Source organism: Peromyscus californicus, unplaced genomic scaffold (genome assembly GCF_007827085.1).
Source record: "Peromyscus californicus insignis strain IS unplaced genomic scaffold, ASM782708v3 Scaffold_12__1_contigs__length_115047231, whole genome shotgun sequence".
Lineage (NCBI taxonomy): Eukaryota > Metazoa > Chordata > Mammalia > Rodentia > Cricetidae > Peromyscus > Peromyscus californicus.
This window is the reverse complement of record NW_026294413.1, coordinates 21,709,721-21,732,972: the sequence shown is the minus strand read 5'-3', so window position 1 is coordinate 21,732,972 and position 23,252 is coordinate 21,709,721. Positions and strand designations below refer to the sequence as shown.

Below are 23,252 nucleotides of genomic sequence, written 5' to 3'. Positions count from 1 at the left end.
CTAGCCACTGAACCGTCTCATCAGCCCACCTTGCTTCAGTCTTTTTCGAACAAAATATTGTTAACCTAAGATAACTCAAGATAGGTTTATATTTGGCATGCCTGATGATTTCTTCCTCGTTTTGTTTGAATGTTTCACATTTTCATTTCCTTTTCAATTTGCCCTACTTTAATGACTACAAACAATTTTAAAAGCCACAAAACTTTGTCATAAAAAAAAACACTTTTCAATGGAATGATTAACTGGCAAGCCATGACAGCAGGGAAAATCTAGAATTTTTCATTTATCAGCAAGTGGGAAAAAAAATCGAACTTTGTTATATGAAAGACTATTTTGGAGTGTTAGTATACACTCTATCAGTTCTTTCAGCATCCTATACACACTTCAATTTGAGTATACCTAACATGACACTGTAAAGGTTTTAATGACATGTCTCGTCTTCCCACCAGTGTTGAGTACATTCAGGACTTTGTATATTCATTTCTGAGTCCTTGGTACTCAGCTGGTACTTGTTTAAATGTAAACAGAATGCATAGAGACAAGACTTCTACAGGAAACATATTTTTCTTTCCTCTCAGCATTTCTGACTAACAGACTGAAAGACAACTCATAGAAAATAAAACATGCCAGTTTTACTTCCTAGGATATGGTTTGTATTAATAGTAACAGAACAAACTGACGAAGTACCCATTGGCATAAAATGTGCACTCTACTCCCAGTCATGTAAGCCAGAGCAATAAGGAAGCAAATTCTGAAGGTTTGTTTACTGCATGCTATCTGTGGTAGTGTGGGTATGCAGAATAAGTTTTGGACCATTTTACGGCATGATATATGTCATGAGAAGCTGTAAATCCAAAGGCAATTACAAACAAAAACAAAGTCTTATTACCTAGCCAATGTCTGCAAGTAGAGACAAGGCATTTTGACAGGCAGGTCCTCAGAAACACCTTCTTTCACAATGGGCAGCTGAGACTGGAATGGCTTTGCAGGATGGTAACACAAGATACTTGGTTCTGCTGCACTGCTCAGGGACAGCAGGAAGAGGGCATTGGCTTTGATCACCTGGTGTGCTTCCATGGTGGGCAAGGCCCGAGGAGTCTTGACTTGCATTGGCTTTCTTCTCGACTGTTTGACCTGGCAAAGAAAGAACTGAAGTGACTGTTTCCTGCTTCTCTTTAAAGAGATAATTTTAAACAGTGATAGTGACTGCTGAAACAAAGGATAACAAACCCAGCACTGGGGAGCATGGGGAGCATGGGGGGCAGGCAGGCAGGCAGGGAGGAGTCCTGTAGGGCAAGTTTTAGCAGAAGCGTCTGCCTTGGTTTGTCACTAGGATGAATGATCTCCAATTTCTAAGAGTCTATGATATGATTGGGTATTAAAGAGAAGACAAGAGAGAAAGAGCAGAGGCGCAAAAGGAACAAGAAAGCAGAGTGAAACTTCTATGTATGTGTAGTGCAGGAGACAGTAGTGAAGAATCACATCACAAGCATTTGTATCCAAGGAACTTCTATGTATGTGTGGTGCAGGAGGCAGTAGTGAAGAATCACATCACAAGCATTTGTATCCAAGGAACTTCTATGTATGTGTAGTGCAGGAGGCAGTAGTGAAGAATCACATCACAAGCATTTGTATCCAAGGAACTTCTATGTATGTGTAGTGCAGGAGGCAGTAGTGAAGAATCACATCACAAGCATTTGTATCCAAGGAACTTCTATGTATGTGTGGTGCAGGAGGCAGTAGTGAAGAATCACATCACAAGCATTTGTATCCAAGGAACTTCTATGTATGTGTGGTGCAGGAGGCAGTAGTGAAGAATCACATCACAAGCATTTGTATCCAAGGAACTTCTATGTATGTGTGGTGCAGGAGGCAGTAGTGAAGAATCACATCACAAGCATTTGTATCCAAGGAACTTCTATGTATGTGTGGTGCAGGAGGCAGTAGTGAAGAATCACATCACAAGCATTTGTATCCAAGGAACTTCTATGTATGTGTGGTGCAGGAGGCAGTAGTGAAGAATCACATCACAAGCATTTGTATCCAAGGAACTTCTATGTATGTGTAGTGCAGGAGGCAGTAGTGAAGAATCACATCACAAGCATTTGTATCCAAGGAACTTCTATGTATGTGTAGTGCAGGAGGCAATAGTGAAGAATCACATCACAAGCATTTGTATCCAAGGATTTAACTTGTTTTTAAATGAAAACCACTTTACTTAACAAACACTGAATTTGTATTTTATTTTTGTTATACAAACTGAATTTCATTATCAATGACATGAAATTAACTAATGTAATGATGACTATATATTTCTGTAAGTTACAGCCATATCATGAATTATATATAACTTGAATGGAATAAAAATACCTTCTCCCTTGCAGCGGCCTGCTTTTCACGGAGGTACTTTTCTCTACAGCGATCACACACGAGGTACCAAGTGCTTCCTCCCATTCCCCCATCACCACAGTTACCAGCCCAGCCTCCACAGAAATGCCCAATGCTATTGTACCCTTGTCCACCAGCGTATCGGCCACAACCTGGAAACAAACAAAAGACATATATTTAAAATTCTGAATGTCTTTGATCCTTACTACTTACATGTCAACTATAGATGCATCTTTTCAAAGTAAGCAAAATCCTGAAGCAAGTATGTAATTTTTTAAAACGCTAGTACATACATTAGAAAAAGCAGCATACTTGATTTAAAAAAAAACTATCAATTAAATGATGCTCAAAATGTTTGAGATATTCTATTTTTGAAAGAGCACATTAAGGAAACAGGGAATATGGGTACCTGTAGATTTATTTAAGAATGTTAATAAAATATACACATATAAAAGAATGACAAGTTTCAGAAATCAAATATTTGTAATACCATATGTTAAAAGGGAAGAAAATACTGATACTTGAAGTAAATTTTAGGATATTAATATATGGAAGTATTTACCTAACACATTGTCCTCTGATAAAACTAATAACACTTACACAGGAAAATCCCCCATCCTAATCAGCATAATCCATTTAACTGACAACTTTTTAACAGGATTCTAAGTCAGAAGATCTAATTATAAATTAGATCTCCAGAAGAGGGATGGAGGTATGCCCTCTTGTTGAGACATGAGGGATGGAGGTATGCCCTCTTGTTGAGACATGCCATTATTTCTAACGTGTGAAACCTTAATGTCAAACTTTGGGTAACACATAAAATACTTTAAAAAATTTCAAAATTTGCTATACTCCAATTAAATAATATTAAATTTCTTGATCACAGTATTATTAGAATTTCTCTATCTCTTTAAATAAACTATTCATGGTGGTCTATGATGTGAGATTTTATAAATTTGGGCAACTGTTTTCCTATACTTTGATATACTTCAGACGACAGTTCAAATTAAAGTGATCTAGATGACTAAAGCTAAAGTATACATACCCACAACCAAACCACTTACCTGGGTGAGCTTGCCGCATGTGATAGGTCACTGGGTATGGGTGGGACTCTCCACACAGCTCACAGATAGTGTCTTTCTCTGGTCCTCCTACGGCCAGCTGAGCCATCTCACCAAACAAATTGCCCCTTGGCCGAAGTTCCGTCTTTTCTTTTTTCTTTTTTTCCTTTTTCGTTTTCTTATTCTCTTTTTCACACTCTTTCTTTTTAAGGACTGCACAGGAACCTGGACTTGGAAAAATCATATTCTGGGAAGCAGCTTTGATTGTAGCCAAAGAGATATCTTCCCAGAAAGCCACAAGATGTTGTAATGTTAAGGGAAGCGGAGACTTAGACTTCATCGTATGATGCACAGACATTTCAAAAGTGGCTTCCGATTTTCCATCCTCACATTTTTCATGTAGAGGCGGTTCCTTAAGCATAGACAAGACTTTATTTTTGTTGATACTACCCATCTTAGATATATCTGGTCCATGAGGTGCAATATTAAACATATTTAGAGCAGATGATATTTCCAATGAATGTCTATTTTTTAACTTTATTTCCTTTTCCTCTGTGGGTGGTTGGCTATTCAAACTGCTTCTTATAGGAGCATGTTCTTTGGAAAGTTCAGGATTAAATTTCAGGAAGGAAGAGCAGGCCATTGCATCGTGTACTATCCCTTCGTGCCACAGAAAAGAGGCAAAGACAGCCCTGGCACACTCAGCCACAGACGGAGACATGGCTTGCTTGGCTGGCTCTAGAGATTTGGCTCCATCTCCTTTGAAAAGGAAGTTAGATTTTTCTTTTTTGGGCCTGGTGTGTCTATTAGCACATTTCCGACTTATTTTGGGTGATGCTCTCATTTCCTGTTCATCCTTCAGGGGTGCTTTTCCTATGCTGAAGTGCACTTTATTTGAACCTTCATCCACACTCTTAAATTCACTGTTTTCATCACAAGTGCTGTCTGTGCCACTGTTTGTTTTTAAAGTACTTGAAGTACAGACTTCAACTACCTCACTGTGGAGGTTTTCCTGTACCACATGGGGAGAAGGGGCTCTGTTTTCAGATCCAGGGGAGTCTTTAGGATCCTTTGGTACTGGTTTTGGTTTTGGTGATGTGGATCGCCCCCTTAACGGTTCTGTGAGGGGCATTTTTTTCTTCCGGAGGGTATCTGGATCAAGTGTATATGAGTCTGACTTGGAACGTTCCCGAGGAGGATCAAGTTTTGTCTTAGCAGGAGCTGTGCTTTTCTGAGGTAGATTTTTATCCTGCGGTGAAGAGGAACGTGGAGAACCAGCACCAGATGGGCTAGACCTGTTAGTTGGGAGAGTCTTTGGCTTAGGAGATGATGACCTAGACCCTGGTCCTGGGGATTCAGATCTGAAGCTAGAAGACATCCTCCCATCAGACTTCAATGTCTGCAAGGTGTTATGGTTAGGGGACAGTGACCTACTATGGGAATCTGACCTCAGCTTTGCAGCATCAGATTTTAACATGAGGGATTCACTAGCAGATAAACCTTCTGTTCCCCTTGGCTTCTTCTGGTCAGCAGTAGTCCGGCTCACACGCCCATCAGGTTTAATTGATCTGCTGTGTTTAGAGGACAGCTCTGATTTGCCTGATGTAGAGATTGGTCTTGAAGATGTTGAGACAGTTCCTCTATCACCTGTATGATCCATTTCATAGGGAAATGTTAATAAAATGTAACGTAATGATAATTTAACCACTAAATACTAAAATAAAAACTACAACATCTACATTACTTATCATATACAAAAACATAACAAGAATAAAATTAAAAATATCTCACAAAAGTTCTATAGTATCATTACACACACATTACTACTATATATGTCTATCGATGCAAAACAGACTGAATAGAGTACCTATTCACCTAGATGACTATTAGTGATATACATAATCCACAGCCCTTTGAATTAATTAAAACTCATCAAGAAACTAGAAAGAGAAAAACCATTTTAAAAACTAAAAAAATATATCCTCCACATGAAATAATCAAGTTAAGATATTCAGGAGATATTAGCATACTTAAGGTAATGACATAGGTCTTGTTGAAGAAAGAAACTTCATTTATAAAATTACTGTATTCAATTATAAAAACAAACACAATTAGGTTAGTAAAGAGTATATAGGAGACATCTTAATTTAATGTTTTGATTAGAATAACATAGTGAAGTCTGAAAATCCTAAAGCTATTGTGTGTTCTCATTGAAGTCAGGTGTTTTGTTATTTATAAACAATTCTGTTTTAAGATCTCAGTAAGCTCAGCTGATAGAACTTGGAGCTGAAGGCCCCTGCAGATAAAAGAAACCACAGATCTTCACAGTGACTACTACAGGTCTGAATTGGGCTCTGCATGTCTAGAGAAAACAGAACGAAAAATCTCATTCTAAGGCAAATTACTAGATAGTTTTAGCTGGACACCATCTGGCTTGGGTATCCCGGCCTTCCCTCAACTTTTCTTTTCTGCACATTATACTTCTCTTTGAAGCAATACAGTCAGGCTTTGGCCCTAGCAGGTGGTTCAGACTAACATTACATTTCCTCCTTAAAACAAACAACAGCAAACCACTATTGTTTACAGTGCAAAAACTGTCTTAGAAGGAAAACAATGTGATCCAAGTGGTTCAAGTGTTATGAGAAAACAAATACAGCAAGATGTAATTATATGCTTTTGGAAGAGGTTCTTGAAAACTGAATTTGCTACCTGGGAATAAATGCAGCCTGTTCTCCTTTACCCAAAAAAAGGGATGTGAATAAGTGTGGGTAATGTAGGAAAGTGTAGTCACACAGGAGTCACCTGCATGTCAGAGCAGGAAGTATTAGAGACTTTGTGCTCCTCCTGGAAGTCATCTTTTATGGAGGAAAGACAAGTCTGTGTCTTTTATCCTTCAGTGACAGTGCTAAGGTCTTGGACTATGTATGGTATTGGTTCAGACAGTTTGTTGGCTGACTAATATATACTCATTTCTTAATTTTTTTTCTTCTACTATTCCAACACATTCAGATTTTCTGAGAATCTACTCTTTATAATTATGGAGAGGTGACAGCAGCCACCGTGTAGGTTTAGAATCAAGATGAACAGACCATGAAGAGCACAGTGGTGCAATGAATATTCCTTCAGTTGCAGCATTCCAATGTTCAGCAAACAAATGTAGTTCTTTGATAGAATAAAGGTATTTTGCACACTATTTCTTGTAACGCTTTACTATTCCATCATGATTTTCCTTCTTAAACACAGAAATTGGCCTCTCCCTTTCTCCCTCTCTCCTTTGTTTTGGTATTGGCCCTCTGTGCTCATTTTATTATGTTCTCAAAATACATTTTGAGATTCGAATACATTTGTAAACAGAAATCACAAAAATGACAAGTATCAATGCTAACTGGGAAGATAAGGTAACCGGGTGTATGGGTGTATGTCTGACAAGCAAGTGCTCCCCTGCTGTTCCGAGGTAGTCTAAGACTCTGCTGTTGTTCCTTTTACCTTCCTGACCTAATAGTGCAAAGCAAGTTTTACAAACAAGCACACTGTGTTTGGGAGAATTAACATCAGTCTACTCCTAGCCAATTGGGGCTCTTTTTGTTGTTGTTTCTGTTTTTCACCTAAGAGTTGGAAGTTTTTAAATCACCCATATCACACTTATTTTAGGATCAGCACAATAATAGCGAGGAATCAAGATAAATAAGTAGTACTCCTTATATTTCAAAACCTCATTTCAAAAATAAATTTTAACTGAATTTTCTAATTCATAGAAAATATCAACTTATTTTAGGATTCCTGCTTAATTAGAAGGGCTCAGACAAGATTAACCACAGCTCCTCCAGGTGTGTCCTAAGGGTTGACTTACATGGTTTGGTGAATACATCTATCCAGGAGCACATGGATGCACAGTGCTGGGATTGCTCTACAATGCACACACCCACAGTAGAGGGTTATAACAACACAATCCGCCAAGTATTGAGAACATCTCTTGTCCTGTATGTGCACACGTGTTCTACTGAGAGCATCAGAAACCACAAACATCTGCCTTCTCTGCTTCTATGTCTCTAGCAGGGGTTATATTTTCTTAAGATCTGTAAGTGACAACAGCTAAGTATCTGCTGAAATTCAAGTGCATAAGTAATGGCAGAGAATTTCTTCCTAAGATGTGTTTATTAAATCATAACAAAATCCTTTTGAAGAACATATGTCTTCAAAATGTTTAAAAAAAATTTTTTTTCAAAAAAATGTTAAGAGCAGTAAATGTGTAAACTAATTTTTGCTTAAGCTCCTCAGGTGACTTTCACAGAATTATACAGCATGTATTGTTACTAAAAATTATCATGTGGATGTCCCCAAATAACAACAAAAATAAATGCTTCATTAAAATTATTGGATCACACATACTTTCACATGCAAAACAAAATTTGGCTTAGTAATTATATTTATAATATGTAAATTTAGGCAGTAAGCAAAAAAAATTTCTAAACATCTCTGGAATCATTAAGAAGAATGGGCTATAAAAAGTATGTGGAGTCAAACAAATTAAATGTTACTGAATGTGTTACATAGGAAGGATTTATTCATTAAGTCACCAACATGATTTTTCTTAGCTAAATCATAGGGGATATGACACCATACTAGAATATAACACAAATAATACTATATTGTAATAAGATATGTCATAGTATGTTGCATATATTTGGTTATATGACCTAATATGCTAAATAATATACCATATATGGATCTGTTTTATAATCCTATTTACTAACTTTATTTTTACTATTTATATGTCTATTTTTTCTTAAATATTTTGTTTTACACTTATTTGTCTGTATCTGTGTGTGTGTGTGTGTGTGTGTGTGTGTGTGTGTGTGTGTGTGAAGACAATTTGTAGGAATTGGGTCTCTCTTTCCATCATGTGGGTTCCTGAATGGAACACGGCTGCCACACTTGGCAGCAAGTGGCCTTACCTTTAATTAAAGATCACTTTATGGTAAAAATATTTGAGTAAGCATTTGTAGTACTCTAAAATACTAAATGCATATTTTAAATATTTTGAAGATGTGTCTATTAATCATGTAACACTTCTAAATTTAAAATATTAAAAGGAAGTCACTATAAAAATACTGTAAGAAAAATTCATGATAGACAGGTGGTAGTGTATATGCACACATGTGCCTGTATATTACTTGTTAATAATCAAATTTTAAAAAAGCTTTTAACTTAATTTTCAAAATATTTCTATAAAAACTAGAATGTACAATGTATTCAGGATACATATAGTAATACAAGTTTGAGATCAAGTCTGTATATATGATACTGCATTTATCCATGTGCTTTATGGTTCACACATATCATCTTGTGGCAATTCTTTTCACTTTCCTATTTTAGAAGACCTTACAAAGGCTTTAAAGACGAACAAGAATGATATCTGTAATCCCAATTGTGATAAATATGCATAACAGGATAAGTTATAATATGAATAGGTACATCATAAATGACTTCAAACACATACAATTCTAAATAAAATGATAAACCTTACTTTAAAAAATGGAATGGGATGAAAATGACTGAGGTGAAATGAAACTTTCTAGGCTCATCCTCCAGTAACTAAGAATGGCCCATTCACAGATGCATGTATACCCACCCTTCAGTTTGTGAGACAGAGATGAGAGAGCAGAGGCAGGCCCAGCTACACCAAAAGTTTTGTAAATGCGCTCACGAGAAGCAAGGTTGCGAGATGGAGATTCTACGGTGGAAAACATTGGCAAAGAAGCAGCACAGATTCAATGGAAAAAAAGCTTACAGAGAACACAAGCAAAAACAAAGCATTTCAAACGGTCTGCAATTACACACTTACTTAAAATTGTTCTAAGTTTTCCAAAAGGTTTATACAAAGTTAAGATTTAAAACAAAGGTCAAACTAATGTCTTTAGATGAACTGTATGTGTAAGCATGTCCAAATGTGTTATTAGTAAGGCTTATAGGTCTGAGAGATCAAATTTGAGCGTTCCTCCTTAGACCAGTGTTTCTTTAGTTTCTTAAATTCCTGTGCTTGTTTACCTGAAAATAAGGGTTTATACATAGAAATAATGGTGGTAGAGAAGGAAATATCATTTGTAGCTTAACTGTTGCCTCCTAGTTTTCTGAATGGATTCATTATCATAGTTTCTCAAACCTGTTTCTCAGAACGGCCCCATGGTGACGCCTGCATTTGTCTACTTTTTTAAGGCTAACCCTAGTATTTAGTGTTTGTTTTATAGAGCTTTTATCTAAGATATTAAAAATTATTGGCAAGAAATCTCACAACACAAATAAAGCACATTTAAAACACTTTGGGAAATATTAGACATTTTACTGATTTTTTTCATGCAAAAATGAATATGCATGCAATATTAAATAATATAAACTTTAAAGCAAAGTAATCTAAAAAAAAATTTGAATTTTCACATCCACTCCAACATCACATTTCAACCAATGCAATTAAAATTAATCAGTAGCTCTGAAATAAACTTTAGTAATAAGATAACTTTTAAAAACATTGAAAATAAAGATCTAGAAGGTCTAGGGAAATGGTCTGGTGGGTAAAGTGCTTGTTATGTAGGCATGAGGCCCTGAGTTTGAACCCCCAGCACCAACATAAAAGCTGGATGTAGCAACTGAGAAGATGGAGACAGGAAGATCCTGGGGTTTCACTGACTAGCTGACCTAGAGGAAACACTGAGCCACATGTTCAGTGAGAGACCCTGTCTTAAACAAAAGACACAGAGAGCCATAGAAGACGACACCCAATGAAGACTTCTGGCCTCTACAATAGGCTGTGCATGTGCATTTGTACACATATATGCACATATAAACAACATACATATACACACATGCCCACCCAAATAAAATAACCTACATATAACCTATACTTTTAGGACAGTATGAGTGGTATTTTTGACTGATTTGTTCTTATAGCTGATTTTTAAAATACATGAGTTTAAAAAAAAAACTCAATGAAAGATACTGAGTATTATATATCAGCGACTATTCTAGGCACTGAAAAGAGAATGACAAAAAAAAAAAAAAATCCTCACTCTTACAGCACCTGTATTGTGTAAAAGCTGGAACAGATGAAACCTGGGAGTCCTTAGCATATAATGTTGATAACAGCCCAGCACTGGATAAGACCACCTAGGGAGTTGGACCCACAGGTGCAAAGCCTCGGACACTTGTGGGAAGGATATAGGAAGAAGACTAGAAGTGAGTAGTCAATGAGAGAACATATTCAACAGGTGAATGAATATGCTTCCAGGAGGAGTGCAAAGTACCGGGGCTGTAGAGCTCACACAAGCCAGAGATGTCCCTGTGGCTCAGGAGGGAAGCTCACAGTGTGTTCAATAAGAATAGAAGAATCGACAGAGACAGTGTAATAAAGCCATCATGAACTAATTAAAACTTCACACTTTATCTTATCTATGAAATCAGAAGGTAATGCAAAGAGATTTTGTGTGTTTAAATCTCATGCTGCAGACTTTGTAACCACTGTTGAGAATGTCATGTCAGGAGGGTGAAAATGTTGATGTTTTTCTTTTCTTCAAGAGATAAGCCACAGAGCAGAAAATGGCCCAGTGGTAGAGATCCCATCTAGAAGCCCCAAGGCCCTTGGTTCAACCCCAGCGTTCAAAGGAATGAACAACAAAGAGACAGACTAAGAAGTGACAGCTGCTGAATGGGATTAATCTGTCAGCCGGTCAGTGCTGTCTGTCTCCTAGGTAGGCTTGCTACAGCCAGTAGGAACCAGTCTTATCAGGAAGAAGGGGCTGGGGTGAGAACTCCAAAGAATACCATACTAACCAGATCTTCTCTTGTAAGACAAACTCCTATAGAGCCAGGTGGATCTCTCTGAGTTCGAGGCCAGCCTGGTCTACAGAGAGAGAGAGAGAGAGATCCAGGACAGGCACCAAAATTACATGGAGAAACAAACCCTGTCTCAAAAAAAAAAAAACCAAAAAAACCAAAAACCAAAAAACCAAAAACCAAAAAAAACAAACAAAAAACAAAACAAAACAAAGCAAAAAACCACACACACACACACACACACACACACACACACAAAAAAACAAAAAAACTTTCTTAAAGTCATTTCAGAATTTGATATCTTCCAGGCTGTACTGCCATGTAACATTCAGAATAAAGAAGGAGGAAATTTTCTCAGAGTCTAAAGAATACTGTTAAACGACTAAAGAATTTAACCTTAATCCTTGACTGAGGGATATTGATTCTGTTCACAAAAGAAAAGGGTAATGAAAAAACGAAAACACAACACTTTATGAGGATTAAATAAGTACTTAAAAAAATTCAACTCAATGGGTGAAACAACCAATTATTTGATTCATTTCTACAATATTATTTCCTTTTTGGACATCAAATCCTTAACTAGAGACAACAGCAATAACAATAAATCAACGAAAAAAATCAGGAATTTCTCCAGTGCCCATCTGAAGCTAATGCTATCTGTTCCATGTAAAAGTACCCCTCAAACATCATGGCTCTGTAGGGTCACTAGTTCTTCATTTTCAATCCTAAGTACCACATTCTCTTTAATATAAAATTTACCCCTAAAACAACACTTTTTTTTTTTTTACTAATGTCATTAGTACTTTCATTTGCTTTGCTTTGAATCTCAAGTATCAAGTTCAAGTTCCCTGACTACGTTATTTGTCACAAAAACTGAACTTTAAAGCTACTATTGGGTACTAAGGATAAGCAAACAGTAAACCTTTCATATTTTAATAAGTAAAGCATTCTAAAAACTTGTGGTTTTACTATGAAGGTATGGCTCCTGGGTCATTGCTGAGACTATAAACTCAAAGAATCAAGACATCTGTTGCCCTCTTGTGGCAAGTATACAAAACTGCAGGTTCTCAAAACTTAAAACTGTCATCAACTATTATTTCACTATCAGAAATAAGTAATCCATTAGAGAACTATGATAACATAATAACTTCACGGATTCTGATAGAAAATCCTGTAAGTGTAATAGCTCAATAATGTCATATGCATATGAAGTAAAAATCAAGTTGAGCACTTATTTTAGAAAAGGATAAATGTATTATTAAATTAATTTTTGCATTCAATTTTTAAATTTCCTATTATGTGCTATAATCAAGCTGTGACATATCAATGATTTTTTTAGGTTCCTGTTAGGCAATACTAAGAGAACTGAAAAATATTAGGAAGGACAATATGATGGAAATTATTATACTGAATGAGCAGTTCAGTAGGGTCAGGTATCTAATTACACTACATACATTAGTATTAGCAAAGCCAAGAGAGGAAGAAATAACAGTGATAGAGTTTTCAAGGAATAGTCCATTGGATGCTACAGGTAGCAAGAGATAAATTGTTGGCCCTATAATGCTTTTGCTTTCCATGTTGTCTAGTTCTCAATTCTGAGGCTTTTGGTGGCATAATTTTTTTCTGTCTTATTAAAATTAATAGACATAATTCTGGAAGAGGAATTTAAACAAACTTTAAAATGTTTTAAAAATGATTTTACAATAACGCTCAAATTTTGGTGTTGGCCTGGCAGCTTATTATATTCATGTGTGCACAGTTACTTTTAAGATGTAGGGAAGGAATCTTCTAATTCTACAAAGCCTTCACAGTAATAACAAATGTGTCAATAACTGTTGCTGAGTTTCTTCACTCAATCTAACTCCTAGTGACTGCACCTTTCTATTTTGTGGAGAGAACTGTGGACAGTGTTGACGTCACAGGCTCCTACAAGCAGCAAACGGCAAGGTCATAATTCTCCCAACCACTCCCTTACAGTTATTCATTTTCAAAACATCAAGAATAAGCGCACTGACTCTTGTAGAGAGAATAACTGAGCATCACGCAGATTCAAGAGTACATATAACTAGGGTGGGGATGCAGCTCAGTGGTAAAGCTTTTGTCCAGCATGCCCACCATGGGCTTGGTCCTCATCATTGAAAACAAAGGAAAACAAAAGATACAATTAAGTATAATGATTATTCTCACTTTTATCTATGTTTCAGATGATTTAACAAATATTGGTAGTGATCATTATTATATAATCCTAGTACGTCAGCTGTATGGAATGACAGTATATCAAAATATCCAGTTGTTTTCTTTGTGGCAAATATATTGGGAGAAATACGGAATTATGTGAATAGAAAAGGAGACTAAGACATGGGATAAGAATTAAAATTTATTTACATAAGCATTAGTATACTAAAAGAATTTTAGAAGAACAAAAGGACAAATTCCAATGTAAGCATAACTAGAAATACACTTTTTTACTAAAGTATGACACTGTTCCACATGATTGGAGTGTGTCAAGAGGGAATAAAATACAAAAAGTTGATAACCCTCCCAATATAATATTTCTATAAATAACTTTTCATGGCACATTACTGATTATACACTAAATGCCAATATAACATAAAGGAAAAGGATTTATTGTTTGTAATAGATGGAAAACTTATGAGTAGTGTTTGATGGCATGTAGCCTAGATCTCAGAATAACTTCAAAATGTTCTAAGAAGAGCCATGTTGTTCTTTAAGCAACATTCTGAAATATAAGAGATCTGGAGGCATCCTCAGAATAAAGATTTCTCTTTCAACAAACTGCTTGTTATAAGGGGAAAATAGAAATCATACACCAGAGAAGTCATACATTATGATCATAGGTGATTAGCATTAACCGTGCCCATGCCCTGCCTCCAGGAGTAATATCCTGAGGAGTCAGTGACCAGCACATTCAAAACAGTTAAATGGGAATCACAAGCAAAAGTCTTTTAGAATAAGACACTTTTAAAGTATAGCACATAGAGAATGGGAGAAAAAGGCAGGAATCATCTTGCTGCAGCAAAGTAGGGATGTTAAATACTGATCAAGTAGAGGAACTACTGAATTCTTATGCAGATGGGGGAGGAAAAGAGAGAAAGAAAGGGGAGTCTGAGTAAATTTTGGCATATGTTATTACAAGATAGCAGGAAACACACTGATTGTAAATTATTATTTATAAGAGAAGTGTGAATTCCTTAGCCAATAAATTCTCCATGAATGTCTAAAACACTTTTGGAAATTATGGGGCAAAGACAACACTTAAAAATTAAAAGAATAAAAATATGGAATAAGCTTTTAAGGTAATTATTGCTGGGCATAGTGGCACACACCTTTTACCCCAGCACTCAGGAGGCAGAGGCAGGCAGATCTCTGAGTTCAAGGCCAGCCTGGTCTACAAAGTGAGTCCCAGGCTAGCCAGGACTACACAGTGAGACCCTACCTCAAAAAATAAAACAAGCAATTACTATTTTTGGAATGGAATATTCTTATTCACAGTTGTCCTTTTTCAGTTTATCCTCCTGGAATCACATTCCTAAAGCACTTATTATTTTTTCATCACTTTGAAGTCTGACTTCAGAATAGTAAAGAAACTGTGGTCAAGTTGTAATGTATGAGAGAAGAATAAAAGTTAAAAAAAAAAAGAAAAATCCTAAACTCACCCATTTTTCTCACATTCCTACACAGGCATAAACACACAAGGGAAATCCTTTTTTTTCCTGGTAGAACAATAATTTTAGAAGAGTAATAGCATTCTATTTAAAATACCTTTTTTAAAAAACTTTTGATTCACATCATGCATTTCGATCCCACTTATCTCCCCTTCTCCTCGCATCTGCCTCCTACCCTTGCAATCTCCTCCACAAATCAAAACTAAATTTAAAAGAAAAAACAAAAACCAAACCAAATCAGAAGAAGAATCTTGTCCTGGAAGCTGTACTGTGGCCCACTGAGTCACACAGTTTACCCTTTAGTGTGTGTGTGTGTGTGTGTGTGCGTGTGCGTGTGCGTGTGCGTGTGCGTGTGTGTTTTCCTTTTTTTCCCACAGCCTCAGAAAGTTACATTTATCCATCTCACCGGTCCCAGAGAGCTACATTTAGGCCCCTCTCTGGTCCCAGAGTTACGTTTAGCCCCATCTCCGGTTCCAGAGAGTTATGTTTTACTCCCTCAGACAGAAAATCAAGTTGAGTGACTGATTAGTTAGCCTTCATCAATCCCTGAGCTGCTGAAGGCTGGTCCTCACAGCAGGGTTAAATTTAACTTAACATATTATTTTAAATTCTAAAGGGAGTGGAAAAACTGTGCTTCAGGCAAAACAGTAACAGTAACAACAAAAATCCACAAAAGTACTGAAAATAATGCTAAGGGAAATACTAAAGTTAAAATGTGGGCAGTTTATTTGTCTATTGATTTTGTGTAGTTAACTGAAGACCTGAGTTACAACAGTTAGGAAATCTGTTTTTCCTTTTATACTAATGCAATACTTAAAAAGTAAAATTATAAAAAGGAATCAATCTGACCAAAGCTAATACTCTAATGTTGGAACTCTCTGTAAACAGAACTTCAAAAAAATGTTCATTAAAGAATAGACTGTGTACTACTTATGAAGACAAGGCTGAAGATAAAGCATGGCATTTGTCATCAGCAGAAACTGATGCTCAATGCTGGCACCATCATTGTATTATGCAATCTTCAAGGGAAAATCCTTTATAAACTCTCTACTTGTTTTACTTGTGAAATGGAGAAGGTATGATTTGAGATAAGAATGCATTAACATGCTGAAATATGATGTTTACTACACAGTGCTGCTGTCAGTACAGGCAACATTAGTGAATATGAGCATTGACATATAACGTTTTGCTTAATTAACATAAAACCATTAAGACAATCCTCATTTGGTAGTGAGAACAAGGAAGTGTATAACAAGATAAGATACTGGTGGGATGAATGCCAATAAAGTCCTCGTCTTATGAATACTCATTACTCTGACTTTCCTAACATAAGAAAAAATAAGAATAAATTGTTTTCAAAATATTTTTTAAGATTTATTTATGTATATGAGTGTTCTATTTGCTTGCATGACTGCATGATGGAGGAGGGTATCAGACAGAAGAGGGCATCAGAACCCATTATAGATGGTTGTAAGACATCATGTGGATGCTGGGAATTGAACTCAGGACCTCTGGAAGGGCAGCCAGTGCCCTTAACCACTGAGTCATCTCTCCAGCCCTGTTTTCAAAATATTAAGACTATATTTCAGAACCATATTTCCTTAATGTTATGGTAAAGATACTTATGTTTTCTGTAATTTGGAAGTCAAGAGTTCAGGGAGACTCTGTTGAGACTGTGAGGATTTGAAAATGATCTAAGAACCTCCCACTGCTGGGGTAAAGCAAAGTCATGATTCAGAATAGGTCCTAAGATCTACCTAGGCCATGGATACACTGTAAGGTGGAGGGAAAGGAACTGGTGGTACTACTAACATACACAATGTAGTGAACATATACTGACATAAAAACATTTGGAACTATGATACAGCTAGACAAATCAAATTTATTGTGATCTTTCTATGTCATTGGGGAGACTCGGGGTCCTAACATATAAAAGGCAAGTGCTCTATCATCAAGATAAACCCAACCCTCGTCCAACAAATGGTATCATTATTAAGCAAATTCATCTTATTAAAATCAAATTTGAATGAATTTGAGTTTGTTTAACAAGAATTTTTAGTCTGACTCTTGTTTGTCTCCCTTTTCTCTTTTAGGATATCCTGCTACTGGAGCACATCTAACTTTCAAACATCAGTTGCTTCATAACATTAACAAACCAAGACTAGGTCTTCCCTTTTTCTTCATTCTTCTGAAATACTGCTTCTCATAGATGGAAGAAGGGAATCTACACTAGTCTGTTTCTTTGAGAGTCTTAAGAGATACATGGGAATAAACATGTCAATAAGGTAGAGAGTGACAGCAACTACATGGACAAACTACCTGGATTAAAGATGCCCGTTACACATAATATAAACTTCATGGTTTATATTCCTGCATATTCTTTAACTCATGTCAATAATACTATAATAATATAACTTGTTACCTAGAATCTCCAGTATTCTCGTAAGTAACTCTAACAACAATTACCAAAGTCTCCTTGTAAAACAGTAGTTTAGGCTTAAATGTGAATGTACTGTAAGCGAAGAGGTCATGCTTTTAAAACCATATAATGGGTCCATAAATTGAGGCACAGGAAATATTCAGAGTTAAATTCCAGGCAAACAAGCGAAACAAGAAAACAAAAGGGCTAGGATGTGAGGCTTCCCTAAACTATCTTAGTCAGTGTGTTTATTTGGACAAGAGAACTGGAATGTCAAAAGAACCTACTGTTGTCACAGAGCAGTTTATGTGAGAAGGCTCAGGAAGCTTTTAAGAGAAATGAAAACTCAGTTCAGTGTAATTTATATGAACTGATCTTCTAAACCAATGTAGGCTATTATTACAGGTAAAGGGCTAGTGTAATCCTAGACAATGAAACTGGAATCAACTGATCAATCTAATGGATGATGAACAAAATACAAAAGAGGTGAGCAAACGACAAAGAAAACTTGGAAGTCCAACGTGCTACACAGTTCATGGACATCAAGTTCATGGAGAAGAAACAGACATGCACCTCCTTTTTCTACCCAACTGCCACAGTGAAATAGGTTTATTCTTTCTGGGCATGTACCAAATAACAAAAATTCAATGAAAGTCATCACTACAACTAATGCTTACCAAAGCCATGCACATTAAAAAAATAAAACGTGAAATAAAAAATGTCTTAACATGTTTTAGAGTATGAATTTGCTAGAATTAGAATAGAAAGAACAATGGTCAGATTTAATAACTCTGTAATTTAAAAATATTTAATTGAAAATAAATGTCTTAGCTGCAGAACATCTTAGCTCTGGATAGTTTAAATATTTCAAAAATATGGGAGGGATAACATCTAATTAAATAAAACCAGTCAGGAGAGTTCATAACTAACAGACTGATCAATTACTCAGAAAAAAAGCTTCAGAAATGCTTGACGAGGCCAGTGCGGCTGACAGACTTACTCTGAAGCTGAGGCTGCTGGAAGGAGAGGGGCTGTCCGAACACAAATGGGCTGTGGACTAGGGAAGAGGGAGCTTTTGCAGCTTGATCAAAGATGGAAGGAGCTGGGAGATTGGGCCGTGACTGAATGGAATTCAATATGGCACTCAGTTGATCACCTGCAGTGGGCAAAACAGTCAACACTACAACTTGTTACTTATTAACATCCCAAATGGCAAAGTCAATGGTGCTTTATGACAGTCAGGCAAATTAAACAGTAAAGAAAGCTATGCCAATTCAGAAAAGGGGAAGGTGGTGATCACTGTCTGCAAATCAGGGATCTGATTCTACATGCTGGCTAGTTTTGAGGTTACCAATGGATATACTCCACCAGTCTTATATAGCAGTCCACAGAAACAAATCCACTTAAAATTCATATATAGCTTTCCCCATTATTTATGACAGAATAAAGGATGTGTGAGGGATATATGTAAGTTTATTCAACATTGTGTTGGTGGGGAGCAAAGAAATGAAGCTCCTAGTTATGGTAAAAGGTATTTATTCCATGGTGCTCAATAAGAACTAATGCCACCCTGCCTAATCTGAAGACTATTTCATGCAGAAAATAAGTCCTGCATAACTTCATTTACTTAAAATGTATACTCAAATGGGACAAAGTACACTTTCCACTCAGCAATACAACTGCATCATAGTTATAAATCAATACTTTAATTTAAAATGATTACTGCTAAGGAAACTGTATTTTAGTAAGAGCAGGAATTACTTTGCTTAAAGAGATAATTTTGTAACTCCTATAATACAAAATATGAATGAATTACCTAATTTGATTGATATTTTCCTTATAATTAAATTTGTAGGATATTAACAAAATAGCTTAAGGACAGAAATAATGTAATTAGATGAAAAACTGTATTTGTGAAAATATATGCATTTTAAATATTTTACATGATGCTGAAGGGAGAAGCCTCATATTCAGACAGGTCAATGCAGAAACTGACAGTGCATTTCCAGCTGTACTTACTAAATATAAGTAAAAAATCTTAACTGAGCTGCCAGCTGGCACAGATTCATATGGAATTATATATTTAAGTTACATAAGTACTAATTTCTTTTAAATAAAGACATTAGATTCCAGAAAATATTTTATAAGTTTATAAAGAATTATTTAAATTGTTGTTATAAATAAAAATAGTTTTGTAAATAATTTCTTGCTCTTGGGAAGTATAGAAGTCCAGAGAAAATGGGAACATTTGTTAAGCTATACAGTAGTTAGATGTATTTCATCAATTTTAACTTTCTTAGTGCTTTTTCTCAATATAAATATAACAAGTTCTAAATGCATGCAGTTTTAAACAATTTTTACAAAAGCACTTTAAAAGTACTTTTGATTTCCATTGAATAAATGCTTACAGCAATGTCTATATTTCTTAAGAATTAATTTTATTTTTCTGATACTTCAGTGAATTCCATTTTAAAGACTGACTTACAATGACAGCAGTCAGTAGAGTGACAGAGATACTTTCAGGGTAAAAGCATACATTGAATAAAACATGGCTTTAGGATACTTTATTCCATAGGATCAGTGGCAGGACGTAAACACTTAATTTTGCATTTAAGAGTTGACGATAAGAGAGAAAAGGAACAAGAACAAACTACTCTTCTCTGTAATATGAAGAACAAACTTAAGTTAACAGAAATCAGAGTGACTGGAAGTATGCAAGCAGGTAAAATCTGTCTGTGAGAGTAACTAAATGAAGAGAGTAAAGGAAAGTGTGTGGACATTAATGAGGCTAATAATAAAAGTGGCTTTATTTTAAACTAATTATTTCTCATATATCAAAACAATTTTGCATTTTTCGTTATTAATTTTTCAATAACTGCAAGTCAGGTAAATTCACATTGTATGTGTTCCTAGAAACAAACCCCTATGAATAAATACAATTTTTTTTTAAAAAAAAGTGTTTTTTTTCTTTTCTTTTCTTTTCTTTCTTATTGAGAGGGTCTTGATATGTATGTAACCTAGCTGGACCTCAAATCAATCATCTAGCCTAGGCTAGCCTCCTGCCCCTGTCTATGCTGAAGGTACTGACTAAGGCACTACAACTGACTTAAATAATCTTTAAAAGGCAAACTACTTCCATGTCAACGACATTCACCCTCCTACACATCACCAGTGGTTTGCTACCTTCTCACAATATCACGTATTTTCGAGGATTAGGTGCATTAGAAAGAACATATCTGAATTTACCCAAAAAGGGAATTTTGGATAAATTTCAGGAGCAAATTATCCCAGAAGAATTGTTTAGATTCTCTATGATGTTGATCTGTTCATTAATGCATATAAAACAGCTGTGCACATTTTATATTCAAATGCTTTAGCCTTTCCTCTTTTACTGTTTTCTAGCTCATTATGCATAACCATGTTCAAATACATTATTTCATATAACTGCAATTCAACTAACATAACCAGGCTAGAGATTTAAAACCACAGATAACTCATAAAGCCCAAATATAGTGTTACTAAGAGAAAATTTTAATAGACTGATTAAGAAAATTCTTTGTTGCTCATTTACATTACTCTCCTAGGAACAGGTCATATCATTAGTGATTCAGACTTTCAGATACAAGTGCAGAACGAGTGCCTTTAAAGCAAACACAATATGAAAAAACTCCAGTAAACATAAGCTGAAATTGACATAAAACAATATTGTGAAAAGGAACACCTTTTAAACATTTTGAGTGTTAGTTTTGTAGCATACATTTTAATTTAATGAGGATATGTGGGAAGAAAAAAATGAGTAAAAAGTAACAAAAACTTACTGAAGTCCTAAGGAAAAGACTCATACTCAGACGCCTACCTTTATTATTTCCGAGGCCATAATCAAATCCTTGGGCACTGCAAGTGGCCCCTTTATTAAAGGCTTGTACTGAGAAAGGGCTTGGAGGAGGCGTTTGAGAATTCTGATCCAGAAGAACTTGTTCTACAATAAAAGTCACAGCTATCAAGTTAATTTTGTAAGCGGTATTCCCTAGTCATATGTCAGAGAAAATTCTAATAAAGAGTACTATGGGTTAATTTAATCTGACCCCACAGGTAGAGCTGAGCTAAGTCTAGTTCTCAATCAGATTAGCTTAACAGTTCAGAGCATATTTTATTTTTGTTAAATAAAGAGGGAAATTTATTATTTAATAATAAATAATAAACAATTATTTATTTAAAAACTGGATCTATGCTCTTAAGTGGACTCTCTTATTATGGCATGGTATATTATTGAGTATATTTCTGGGTAAGTAAATCTTATCGCAAACAATTTACACAAAGGCATTTTAAAAATAAATTGGACACTAAACTAGGAATAAAGATATCTACATCTCTCATCTATCTATCTATCTATCTATCTATCTATCTATCTATCTATCTATCTATCTATCCATGTCTTCAATAAGTCTACTTACTTTGATATGCTAACTGTGGTGTTTACAAATTAGCTTGCATTTATGGAATTTTGTAATGACACCCTAGGAATGTAAGTATAGCAGCCTTTTATCTGTCTCCAAGAGACACAGCATCTCGGTGAGACATTGAAAGATAAAGTTTTGTCACCATCAGAATAAACAGGGGGACAAAAAGGGCAGTCTTAGTGAGATCAATGTTGAGAATTAAAGCTGAAAGCTAATTCTAACAACAACAAAGATGCTATGCATGTATTCAACATTCCTTTCTTGAGATAAAGTTCAGCTAAATGAGTTTTCCCCACACAATACTGCAATTGGTATGAAAACTGACTTCCAGCTCATGGTAGGAGTAAAAATTCAGGCCCAGACTTGCACTGAAGAATGAGGCATACAAATGTATGTTGGTGGAACAAAAGGAAGTTTTTCCTATTATTAACGAAGATAACTATGTTCTCAGTGTTCTTGTTATTTTCTCCTTCATGAACAATCATTTAGTACTTATATATTTTACAAGTCAATTTTGCAAGCTGTAAAATGTTTAAACCTTTAGATTTTCTTTTATTTAAAAAATAAACATTCCAAAACCTCAAGGAAAAGGTAATGCAATAAACATAAAACATATGTATGTTAAAATTTAATCAAAATAAATCACAAATTTAAGCCAACTTGCCATCTTCATGCCGTAGGTATTGGTTTCCGCCTCTGTCTCTAGCTAAGGACCATGCCTCTCCTTCATCACTCTCACAGAATTCTACCATGCTGTTCTTATCCAGCTGCACCCATGTACCTTCAGAATTGGTTACCTGGTACATAACAGAAAGCATGATTGATTGGCTTGATTCTTTCAGGGCATCCAGGCTGAAAACCAATAAAAAGCTTAAGTGATTCTGAACAACATAATGATTCCAACACATTTCTACTACGAAATTAGTTTCTGAAATTAAGACCACAGCCTGAGGTAAGACAGAATTAAAAACTTCTGTAAAATATTGTTTATTTAAGCATTTAATTAAAATATTGTCTTCAAAGCGCAAAGATCATCTCTGAATGATTTCAAGTATGCCCAAAACACAAAGCTCATCTTTTAGACCTAAAATCTCCTGACAAAGCATACTCGTTATTACTAGATTATTGGTGCCTACAGTGTAATTTGAAAATGACCCTGACCCTAAGAAATAGCATGACACACTACATCTTCAAGCTTATCTGCGGAGGCAAATGCCACAGTGGTCTAAAGAATAATTTTATTTGCTCAGGACTTCAGTGAGACCTGTTAATGGGAACAAAGAAAGGAAAATTTTTGGAAGGTCACATCTCCATTCCAATTCATAGAAAATCTTTTAAGTGCTGACAACCCATAACAGTACATTTATAATAATGAAAAGACATATTCAAATACGGAGCATTTATATGTATA

At 35.5% G+C, this 23,252-nt stretch overlaps 1 protein-coding gene across 13 annotated transcripts in view; it reads right to left on the bottom strand.

The window, feature by feature from the left end:
- The window catches only part of Mycbp2 (MYC binding protein 2), a 252,489-nt gene that overhangs the window by 43,020 nt on the left and 186,217 nt on the right, over window positions 1–23,252 (bottom strand). For 7 of the 13 annotated variants that reach the window (XM_052732538.1, XM_052732541.1, XM_052732539.1 and 4 more), the window contains 7 exons: window positions 22,506–22,638; window positions 21,238–21,360; window positions 18,382–18,561; window positions 9,082–9,183; window positions 3,453–5,096; window positions 2,371–2,540; window positions 890–1,134 (listed from right to left, as the gene is read on the bottom strand). In XM_052732538.1, the coding sequence (XP_052588498.1) occupies window positions 890–1,134; window positions 2,371–2,540; window positions 3,453–5,096; window positions 9,082–9,183; window positions 18,382–18,561; window positions 21,238–21,360; window positions 22,506–22,638 (2,597 nt within the window). The remainder of the gene's footprint in view (window positions 1–889; window positions 1,135–2,370; window positions 2,541–3,452; window positions 5,097–9,081; window positions 9,184–18,381; window positions 18,562–21,237; window positions 21,361–22,505; window positions 22,639–23,252) is intronic. The other 6 variants (XM_052732546.1, XM_052732547.1, XM_052732548.1 and 3 more) reach the window with 4 other exon arrangements.